The 12327-nt window shown below is 39.7% G+C and overlaps 1 protein-coding gene across 6 annotated transcripts in view; it reads left to right on the top strand.

Annotated features, from left to right (window-relative positions):
• LOC124605815 (deoxynucleoside triphosphate triphosphohydrolase SAMHD1) overlaps positions 1-12327 on the top strand; it is a 355281-nt gene that overhangs the window by 262068 nt on the left and 80886 nt on the right. For all 6 annotated transcript variants that reach the window (XM_047137726.1, XM_047137725.1, XM_047137728.1 and 3 more), the window contains one exon: positions 8170-8359. In XM_047137726.1, coding sequence (XP_046993682.1) covers positions 8170-8359 — 190 coding nt within the window. The remainder of the gene's footprint in view (positions 1-8169; positions 8360-12327) is intronic.

Below are 12327 nucleotides of genomic sequence, written 5' to 3'. Positions count from 1 at the left end.
CTACATCTACATCTGCATCCATACTCCATAAGCCATCATACAGTGCTCGATGAGTGTGCGTTGTTCTGCTACTAGTCATTACCTTTCCCGTTCCACTTGCAAACACAGTGAGGGAAAAATGACTGTGTGTCTGCCTCCATATGAGTCCTAATTTCTCATATCTCATGGTCCTTGCATGAGATGTACCAGGTGTGAAAGTATGAAACCAGAATTTCCATATAGATGGTGCTAGCCATCAGTGTGGGACCCATGAGACTGCATCTGCTGTGCCATCTGCTTCCTGTAATGGCTGACAATGAATGTCAACACACATTAACCCAAGTTCCATATATTGGTATCTGTTTCAAACCCGTAAACATGCTGAGTTTTGTGCCTACGAACTAAGATTTAAGGACAGCATTGTATTTCTATTATCATTTGAAAAAAACTGCTGTGGAGTCATATCGAATGCTTGTCAAAGCTTTTGGCAAACATATTCTTGAGAAAACACACTGTTTCAAGAGGTTCAAAATGTTAACAGTGGTGATTTTGAGGTGAGAAATGACAAGCGCCAGAAACCGCCAAAAAGTTGGAAGACAACAAATTGCAGGCTTATTGGATGAAGGTGATACCCAAACTCAATAGGAATGTGCAGAATAATTAAATGTGATGCAGAAAGCAGTTTCTCTCCATTTGAAAGCTATGGGAAAGGTGCACAAAGTGGGAACATGGGTTCTGAATGAACTGAATGAAAGACAGCAAGCAAATTGATAGACTACTTGTGAAATGCTGCTCGCCAGATTCAAAAGAAAGTTGTTTCTCCATCAAACAGTGATAGGTGATGAGAAATGGAAATGTTTTAAGAATCCTAATAATCATAAATTGGGGATGAATCCTCTGAAAGACCAAATTGCTTTGGAGAGAAGACGATGTTCTGTGTTTGGTGGTATCAAAAGGGTGTCATCTGTTTTGAGCTGCTAAAACCTGATGAAACCATTAACTCTGATTTCTACCAAAAGCAAGCGATCAATTTAAATTGAGCATTACATGGAAAATGACCTAAATTTGGAAAAAGGCAACACAGTCATATGGCTCCATGATAACGCCCCATAACACAAAACAAAACAGATTAGGGAAATGATTGAGGCATTCAGTTGGGAGATACTAGTGCATGCAGCTTATTTCCCAGGCTTGGATCCATCTGATTACCATCTATTTGCATCACTGGGTCACACTCTCGCTGAACAATGCTTAAATTCATACAAAAATGGCTCGCTGACTGGTTTGCTTCAACAGAGCTGTTTTTTGGCGTGACAGCCATAGCCTGCCAGAGAGGTGGGAGAAATATATAGATAGCAATGGAGATTATTTTGAGTAAAATATTGTTTTGTCAGTTTCAAACAATAGACGTGTAATTATTGCTTATTAAATATCTAATTATTGGAGTCTGGAACGTCTGTACTTTACAGGATAACAATCATAATCGGTTGGTTGGTTGGTTTGGGGAAGGAGACCAGACAGCGTGGTCATCGGTCTCATCGGAATAGGGAAGGATGGGGAAGGAAGTCGGCCGTGCCCTTTCAGAGGAACCATCCCGGCATTTGCCTGGAGTGATTTAGGGAAATCACGGAAAACCTAAATCAGATTGGCCGGACGCGGGATTGAACCGTCGTCCTTCCGAATGCGAGTCCAGTGTCTAACCACTGCGCCACCTCGCTCGGTAATCATAATCAGTGCCCAGAGAGAAAGACAGGACTTATCGCAAAGGAATTGGCTGGATATAACATCGACATTGCCGCCATAAGTGAAACACATCTTAGTGAATCTGGACAGGTATGTGAACCGCTCGGAGGTTATACCTACTACTGGAGTGGAAAATCATCCACTGAAAGGGCGGAAAGTAGGGTAGGCTTTGCCATACGCAATAAATTGGCATGCTCACTAACATAACTCCCAAAAGGTATCAGTGACAGAATAATAACACTCAGACTTCACCTGGCATCCAAGAAATATCTTCACTTGATCAATGTATACGCACCTACATTGCCATCTCCGGATGAAGAGAAGAACAAGTTCTGCCAAGACCTCCGACATATTCCTTCTGCAGATAAACTTCTGTTACTTGGTGATTTTAATGCTCGTGTTGGGAATGATTTCAGTGCTTGGAATGGAGTCCTCGGTCGCCATGGGATTGGAAGATGCAACTCGAATGGTTTGGATCTTCTAACTCTATGTGCCAAGTTTGAACTCTGTCTGACAAATACATATTTTCGTCTGCCTGAAAAATATAAAACGACATGGATGCATCCGCGATCTAAACACTGGCACCTTCTGGATTATGTGATAGTACGGAAAAAAGATCTTGGTGACGTACTGGTCACACGTGCAATGAGAGGCGCTCAGGGATGGACAGACCATTGACTCGTGAGGTCCAAATTAAAGATAACTTTGAAGGCACCACGCCGAGCTTCACACAAAATACAAACAAAATTGTCCTGCAAAATCTTGGCCAATGATCAGACTATGAGAGCAAAACTGGATGAAAAATTTGGTGTCGATGACCTTTTGATATCTGAATCTGCCCCTGTGGATGAACAGTGGAATGCATACACTAGCAGACTGCATGGCTGTGCTTCAGAAGTCTTGGGAAAGCCTCAGAAGCAGCACCAGGACTGGTTTGACGACTCAGATCTAGAGATTAGAAAGCTAATTAATGATTTCAGAACCTCTCTTCGTACCCCTGATGATAACAAGCATAGAGCAGCGCATTACAATCTGAAAGTGAAGGTACGTGCTCTCAAAGACAGTTGGTGGGCAAATAAAGCAAATGAAATACAGTTATATGCCGACACACACCAAACGGGCAGATTCTTTGAGTCCGTGAAAACTATCTTTGGTCCAAGAGTTGGGAAGATTGCACCAGTCTATAACAAAGATAAAAGTTGTCGGCTGACGCAACAGAGTGACATCCTGTCTCGGTGGGCGGAACATTTTAATGACGTTCTTAATCCCGACCATCAGACAACTGATATTCCATACATAGAAGCACTTGAAGACCTGCCAGTTGAGGAACAACTTGCGGATGCCCCTTCCTACGATGAATTCATTTCAGCACTGGCTAAGCTGAAAAATGACAAAACAGCAGGATTAGATAACTTGCCATCAGAGCTATATAAATATGGGGGGCCAAACATCAAGAAACCATTGTTTGCTCTGATCTTAAGGATTTGGGAGTATGAAATGATTCCACAAGACTGGAAAGATGCTTGTATTTCCAAGATCTATAAAGGCAAGGGTGACATATCAGACTGCAGCTCCCACAGGGGCATTTCTCTTCTCTCAGCAGCGGGAAAAGTCCTTGCCCACATAATTAACACCCGGTTAACACACTTTGCAGAAAAACTGCTACCAGAGACCCAGTGTGGCTTTCGCCCAAACAGAGGCACAGTGGATGCCATATTTGTTGTCAAACAAATGCAAGAGAAAAGCTTAGAGCAACATCGGCCTTTGTTCATGTGCTTTGTAGACCTGGAAAAAGCTTTTGATCATGTCCCACGGGAAGCTCTCTGGATCATACGAGTACTAAAGAAAACTGGGTGCCCTGACAAAATTGTCAGTTTGATTCGGCAGTTTCATGAAAACATGATGGCAAAAATCCGCCATGAGGACAAGCTCTCAGAACAGTTTCCCGTGACATGTGGTGTAAAACAAGGCTGTGTTCTGGCTCCTACACTCTTCTCACTTTACTTCGCAGTTGTTATGAGAGACACGGCCAAAGCCTGTAGTAATCAAATTAGTCTCGACACAAGGACAGACAAAAGTGTCTTCAACACCTCTCGCCTCAGAACAAAAAGTCGCGTAACCAAACTATCCATCTTAGAGATTCTCTACGCGGATGATGTATGCATGATGGCTAATTCTTGCGAAACTCTTCAGACTTACATAAATCTGCTAAATACCTCCTGCAGAAGATTTGGCTTAGCCATTAGCATCACTAAGACGCAAGTTCTCAAACAGCCACTTAGAGGTCTTAATGCAGATGACTCCTGTATTGAGATAAATAACAAACCCTTGCAAAATGTGTCAAATTTCAAATACCTGGTAAGCCAAATTAGAAGTGACAACAGCCTGACAACGGAAATCGCAGCACGTATAGCCAGCGCAGCCTCAGCCTTCGGTAAGCTTAATGACCGAGTATGGAAATCACATGATCTCAAACTACAAACAAAAATTGCAGTCTACAAAGCAGTAGTATTATCCACCTTACTCTATGCCTCGGAAACCTGGTGCTGTTACAAAGCTGACATTAAGAAGCTAGATAAATTTCATCTTTGATGTCTGAGATCAATTCTGCGCATCAAATGGGAAGACCGTGTCCCAAACACGGAGATTTTGCGCCACGTGAAACTGGCTGGTATTTAAGCTTTAATAATGAAACACCAACTGAGATGGAGTGGTCACATAGTACGCATGGATGACAGTAGGCTACCTAAAGCGGTGTTCTACTCGCAGCTCTCGTGCGGGAAGAGGAGGAAAGGTGGTCAACACCTGCGATATAAAGACACCATTAAACGCCACCTTGCAGCCTGTGGCATTCCAAGCAACCGTTGGGAGGAGCTAGCATTGCACCAATCGGAGTGGCGATCAACTGTACATAAGAGCATCGAACAATTCGAGCAAAAGCGTCTAATGAACCTGGATGCTAAAAGAGAGCTCCGAAAATCTCAGCTCAAGCCTGTCTACATGTATACTTACAACTCTGCTGGTCAACTTCACTGTGCTTCATGCAACAGGATATTCAAAGCGAAATTCGGATTCGCGAGCCACATCCGAGCCTACCACAACAAGGACAGAGAAGACTGACGGAGTCGCTGTCGCCGGACACGGCGAGGAAGACATCATCATCAATTATTGCAATCAAATTCCGGTTTATACTTCTACACCTGATATGGTGGCAGCAGTAGAATTGTACTGCAGTCAGCTTCAAATACTGATTCTCTCTCTGTTATGCACAATGTCAAAAGGTTTGAACAACTCTAAGAATATGTTTCAACACAGCCATCCTTATCAGGAGGTACAGGTACCACTTCTGTAAATTTGTTTTGGCTGATGTTGTACTTCAGAGACCAAGCAGTGCTTCATTAAAAAGATTGGACTTACTCATTTAACTCATTAGTCTCTTTCATGACTTATTCATTTGTTTTTCAGAACACTGACAATAATGAAACTGACTTGTAGTTTTCAGTGATTTCTACAGTACCTTTCTTTATTATGGGCACAACTTGTGCACACTTTACGTACTCTGTATTCATGAAAGCAGATTTGTTTGTTGTCTATGTAGGCCTTCAGAAGTGTAATTCCTTGCAGTTGCTATAAGTGTTTTAAGAATATTTTGTTGAAACTTCTATGCAATACCAGAAGAATACTTATTTACAAAATTTCCAAATTCCTGAAGATTTTTTAATATTCTACACTCGTCTTTCTTTTTTTTAAAATGGTACTGTACTTGTTTATCCTTTCAGTTTCATGTTTTATGGCATCCCAGACTGTTCTACATGTATTTTCTGCATTGTATATTGCAGGATGTTTCTAAATAAATATATAGGTTTTAAGGCTTTGTAGTATTTATTACATTTAACTTATAATTACAAATAATATGTCAAATAAAAGAGAAGCTCAAACAGTACTTCTTACAAGTGTTCAATGTGAGCAACATTCACAAGGAATGAAGGAAGACTGGGTTTAACGTCCTGTCGCCATCGATGTCACTAGAGATGGAGCAGCAAAGTTCGTTTGCAGAGGTGTTACGTAAACCATAGTCTGTAGGCTTTAGAGCATGTAATAATTGGAAATGACAAGGACATTGTAAGAGGCTCCTTAAAAGTCTCCACACAGACATCACTGGCACTGCTAATTCATGACTAGCCTTCCGAACTGATTTCTTGGGGTTACGGGTGAAAGACTCTACCTCATTCAGCACATTCAGTCACTCTTGATCGATCCATACTTCTCCCTTTGCATGCAGGTATACAAATAAAACTATTTGAGTTATTCTTTCATTTGATATATTTTTTATAATTGTAGGTTGAATGTAGCAAAATCCCATATATTCATTTTGAGACACCCTGTATTTTGCATTGGACGATTTTTTGCTGCAAGCAGTACTGTCCTGTATATATTTTCATAACTGTGATAGTAATTTGGGAATTTTGGGTTATTGGACTGCTTTTGCAAAGAACTGAGAAATTTAAGTTTGTGGGAGGACTTTCTAAAACCCATTGTTATCCACCTATTTTTCTTAGCTGTTGCTGTTAAAGTGGCTACTTTCAGAAATACCTCCTTAAAAATTTATTTAAATAGTGTGTAGAATTCAGAGAACTTAGTAACTACACTTCATCTCAGGTCAGTTTTTCCAGTGCCCAGGAAAAGTATGTAATTGGCATTCTGAAAAAACCTGTTTGTAGATATGTAGTTTTGTGGACTTTACCAAGCCTGTCTTTAGCTTTATTATCTGACTACAATGACCAAGGAGTTAAAGACTTGTAAATACTATACAGTTTTCCATATTTGTATCTCTAAGTATATGTTCTAATACTAATACTGAACTTTTTGATATCCTAATGGCAGTGTTCACCATTTGTGTCAAGCCAGAAGTTTTCAGTGTGTTTAGGAAGTTATTACTAATTTAACCCCAAAACCTGTTTTAATATTCATGCCTTCCTATATTATTATTTTAGTCTCAGGGGCTGTGACCCTTTTCATGACTCCAATTAATTTGTTGAAGAAAGTGTTCACCTTACCACTAGGTGAATGGTACATGCACAGAATGATTAAATTTTTATGTATACCTGGTGTTGTTGTATCAGCAGCTGCCAATTCGAAATTTTTATCTACAGTACTTGAGTTCAGATCTTCAGCAGCTTTAAAATGAGTGCCATTCCAGCTCTAAATATGTGACCCCTCACCCTTGAAGGTAGTTCTGCAGTAGCAGCTTTTACATTCATTTTGTGATAGCAAGGTACACTGTATTTCAGTGTCTCTGCACCAGTGCTCCTTTCCCATTCCCTTCAATTCTGATGCTGATGGCTAGAACCTGTTATTGGTAGGCACAACAAAACTCTGACTGTGTCCCCCTCTGTCCTGCCTTCCTACTAACTGGCACTTGCAATCTGTCTTCCTTCATCCTCACCAGTTTTTTCCTCACTACTTCCATGTGTGTCTGAAGGGCAAAGATCTTCCTTCTCTACTCTTCTTTCACTTTATTTCTATTGCCTATTTTGCAGTTCCAAGAGAGAGCCTCAGGCCTGCGTGACATCCCCAAAGTTCTCCCAACTACATCCCCTGGCTGGAGTGGCCGGAAATATCATCCATATGTGTGTGAAGTGTGCTTGCTTTTGTGCGTGTGCTTGTGCATGTTTGTGTTTGTTTTTCCTTTCCAAAGAAGACCTTGGCCAAAGCTCATATGTAAGAGTCTTTTTTTCATACTTGTCTGCAACTCAACATGTCATCTGCAACTCAACACATCATCTTTACTGGAAGTAGCAGTCTATCTTTTTCAAAATATTGTTGATATTCCAACCTGTACTTTCCATTGTTTTATTCAAAATGTGAAATACACAAAAAGAACAAAAAAAGTCAAAATAAAATCAAAACTTACATATTAATGGGCACTAAAATTAAATTTTCTGTTTTTTCAGTTTTCTTAAATATGAAATAATAAAAGATTTTTTTAAAAAAATGTTGATACTATAGTCTAGTTTGTGCAGTATGGAAGTAGTTGTTATAACACAGAGATATGTACTACACTGTCTGTGACATGTAACTCATGTGAGGCATAAAAGATTTCTAATAAAAATGTACTATCTTGATGTTGGATTTGAGTGGTTATTTAAGTCATGTTAAGAAATAGCTAAACATGCTTTCTTTGTTACTTCTCCTCCTCTGCCTCATGAATTAGACTGAAATGAACAGAAATAGTATTCTTTCTACATCATATTTGCTTTTGACAAGATGTTGATCAAAAAAATTATAAAATTAGAATTATTTATTTGTACTTAACTATGTGTGACAAGGGACAGATGCTGTATACATTTAATTATAGAAATTGTAATGTGTTTTTGTTTCATATGACTGAATAAAAAAAGAATGAAATGTACAATATTTTGTTACTAATCAGTATAACTGTTTCAGTGTATGCTACTTAGCAAGTCGGATGCTTGAAGCATTAGAACAGAATTCTACCAATACATCAAATGAGAGGCTTGTAACTGAAGAAGAAGCTCTTTGTGTTCAGATTGCAGGACTCTGCCATGATCTGGGTCATGGCCCATTTTCTCATACATGGGAACATTTTGTTAGTGACTATGATCCATCATGGAAGGTAATCTATTATCAAAAGTTAAATAATTTCTTGAAATAAATAATTTTCATAGTACCAATAACAATTTACTTAATAAAGCTGTCAAGGATTTGCAAGAAAAGTTATTAGTTGTTATCCTTAAGGTGGACAATATGCAAAGCTACCTTAATGGTCAGTTGTACAACTGTCCTACTACATTATGCATAGGCTGTACAGATGCCACTAAAGAATTGCTGAGGTAGATACTGTTTTTTCAAGAAAGCCAAATGGACTTTCCTCTTGATCTGAAAAAAGCTGTACAATTTCTCATGAATTTCCCTACCATCACTCCGTTACGTATATCACACAAAATCATAGTGATTTGGCATAATTTCAAGGTACCTATTTTCTCTTAAGTACCAAATAACTTAACACACACAAAATCAAAGTTTAATAACAGTTTCATCATAAATTTGTTTTTCCTAGACCAAACTGGAGTCTTGACCAACTTCATGTAGCGCTACATTGCAGTATTAGAATTTTGATAATGTACAGACAACACTAGGCTGTTTCCAGCTCGAGAACATATTGGCAGATGTTTCATGATTTTTCTTCTTCTCTGTTAATTAAAAACAAATTTAATACAGGAAATTTATAGGAAGATTTATCCTTTGGTCCATATTTGTGCCTGTTGCCTATTTTATGTAATATTCATACACATAGTGTTCCGTTTTAGTGCTCCAACTGATAGTGTATTTTGCTATCTTGTTGCCAGCTCCAGCACATTTTCTGATGTAGAGCGTTGACTCCACTCCACCTTGTTCTGACACTGTAACATCTACTGCTGCAGGCTCTGGACTCTTGCTGTTTCTCCACTGCTGTCCAGCTCTCATCCTTTATTCCTTTAGAGTTTATATGACTATTATCCAAATATAATATTATTTGTAATAAAAGATGAAGTAGCATAAAATGTCTGGCATGTTGCAACAAAAACTCTCACTAGCTCAGTTATCCTTTCACTTTATTTTCTCTCTCCAGAACACAAGAGAAAATAATGACTTCAATAATATGAGTGCGCAAGTGAGCTGATAAGTTTTTGTAAGACATTTGTGTTCATTGCTGTGACGGATAATATTCACCTTAAATTTATGTTGTAACTTTGGGAAAGGTGCATTGCTACTTTATTAATCACAAGATGATATTGGATGTGAAAACTGAACTACATTTTATGACATTTACACCTCCTACGCTTTCTGGTAGTTGTTCAGCAAGCTTTTAGTTGATAACAGTTGCGATCTAATGGCACCTCCTAGTACCATACCAACTGCTCATCTCATTTCTTTGCCCATATGGCCTTGGCATTCGAGGCAAACATATTTGTTTCAATGCAGACTCTTTACAGCAATACATCACCATTTTCACCTCAGCTTTCACTGGACGTAATTACCCCACCAGCCAAGTTCGAAAGCAGATTTCCCAGGCCATCACATCCAATCCTGATACTGCTGATCTCTCCAAAAATCACTTTAGGGCACACCACTGGTCACTCAGTATTATCCTGGTCCGGAATGTATTAATACTGGCAACACACTTTAACAAGGCCATGACTCCCTAAAATCATGCCCTGAAATGAGATCCATTCTGTCTGAGATTTTGCCCACCACACCTAGAATAGCCTTTTGACACCCTCCCAATATCTTCAATATTCTTGTCAACACTGCACTGTTCCTGTATGTACCCTTCTCCCCACCCTTCAGGTACTATCCCTGTGGCTGTTCCTGATGCAAGACTTGCCCTATGTACCCTCCTACAAACCAACTATAGTAGTCCTGTAACTGGCAAAACTTTTACTATCAAAGGGAGAGCCACTTGTGAAATGACACGTCATATACCAGCTGTTATGTAAACATGTTTGCCCTTTTATATCAGCATGACTACCACCAAATTATCAGTTACGATGAATGGGCATAGGCAGAGGATGTATACTGGCAACACACAATATCCTGTTGCAGAGTATGCTCTACAACATGACAATCATGACCTTGGTGCCTGTTTCACCATATGCACCATAAGGATTCTCCCCCCAGACACCAGTTTCTCAGAACCCCACAGGTGGGAACTAGAGCTACAACATGTTCTTGGTTCTCACCACCCACCTTGCCTTAATTTATGTTAATTTCTTCTGTCTTAGTATTTCTTCATAGTAACTACTCTTTTCTCCACCCTGTTTTAGCTTTCTACATATTTCATTGTCTTATTTGTCTATTTTTCGCTGCTCTCCGTGCAACTATGTTACATACAATGCAATTAGCTTCTTACTGTTATTAACTCATGCACGATGTTTAAGCAGTAATCTCTGTCTTGTATACTACCCTGTCTTCCACCTTTAAGCTCTCAGGTTTTCAAATCTCATCCGATGCAGTCCCCAACAATTAGTCTTTCCTTCTCATCCCATCCGGGAAGTCTCCTCTGATCCACAGTTCTGGGTGACTTTCCCAAAATCTGCTCCTTTTTCTAGACCTCTCCAGTCCTTTTCCTTCAGCTCTCTTCCTTCCCCTTCAACCCTTGTGCCTCCAGTAGTAGCCACTGGCTCTGAAAGCTTGCCTAATTATAAGTTTCTTTTATGTGTGTGTTCTGCTGCCACTTGGTAAGAAAATTTTTTGTCTGTCTTTTTTTTGCCTATGTACATATCAAAAGTAATCTAGAAGTAGTTACCATAATTGTCAGTTTGAGTACAGTATTACTAGTCATGTGTGTATTGTGGGCTAAAATTCCACTGGGATGATGGTATTGGGGAATGTAATGGTGAACTCAATGAGGATCTCCCTGGGAACTGCAGGCTTTGAATAAAAGACAAGACAGTTGCCAAGTAGGAGGCAAAGATTTATGTCCCTCAGGCTGAATTAGATCACATGAAATTTGAACCAGATAGTTTGTAGAGGGGGAAATGACTGGAACTGAGTAAACGTAACAACTAATGGGTGGAAGGAAAACAGCTCTCCAACTTCTTCTACCACATATGAGCTTGTAATATCTGGTAAATTTCACTTTTTACCTGAAGTAGAAGAAGAAAGCCCTCATTTAGCTGTTGATCACAGTTGGGTGTAGCAGACTTAAAGCAGAGGAACTAAGTTTACGTTGGTAACTAAAGAGATGGGGGAAGAAATTAGTCTTGCTGCTTGGTAGTAGCAATGACAGGGCTGTAGACCAGATTGTACTGGACAAATTAGGAATAGGGTACCAGGTGACAAGTTTTGTGAATCCAAGTGACAGAGAATGTAAGGAATAGTCTTAAATGAAAACAACATGGCTAAAGACAAAAATTATGGCATTAGGGGTGACCTGGATGGAAAAGGAGTAGAAACTTTACACAAAAGTCAGTTTTTTGGGGGTCCTAGAGTGCCATGACTGGCCCTGGGTAAACACTGCTGTGAGCTGTGGTAGCACAGCTGAGCAGGCTGCTGCTGACTGAACTGAAATCTCATATGAGTGCAGTACCCTTTGCTACAGTTTCAAGATGGGGATATACTAGACATGTCCTACACCTGAAAAACAGTGGGAAAGATAGGTTAGCTGAGTGCCTTGCTGAAAATGTACAGGGACACTGACATCCAAAGCAAGATCCTTGGTGTCAGTGGTGACAGGAGGGTACCTTTCTTAGGTTAGAGTCAGGAATTTGGGCACCCTGTTGTGAAAGTAGGCAAAACAACACAAGAACCCACAAAATGCTTAAGAATGCACAGAAAAGTAAGGTTAGCTTTTTTCATCAGGATATTACAGGATTGACCAATAGGGTAGAAGAGCATCTTGTCTGTTTGGAAGATTTGGAGAGCTCTGAAAACAGACATCCTGTGCCTATTTGAGCTCCAAATAACCAAGCATTGGAGAAGCTAAATATAAAAGGTCACACCATAACATCTTACTCATGTACAACTAATATAGGGAAACAAGTTGTTACACAGAGACAGAATACAAGTTCAGAAACATCGACACAAGTACATTTACTAGTG

The sequence above is a fragment of the Schistocerca americana genome, chromosome 3 (assembly GCF_021461395.2).
Source record: "Schistocerca americana isolate TAMUIC-IGC-003095 chromosome 3, iqSchAmer2.1, whole genome shotgun sequence".
NCBI lineage: Eukaryota > Metazoa > Arthropoda > Insecta > Orthoptera > Acrididae > Schistocerca > Schistocerca americana.
The sequence above is the reverse complement of the archived record's forward strand: the minus strand, read 5'-3'. Positions and strand labels throughout refer to the sequence as shown.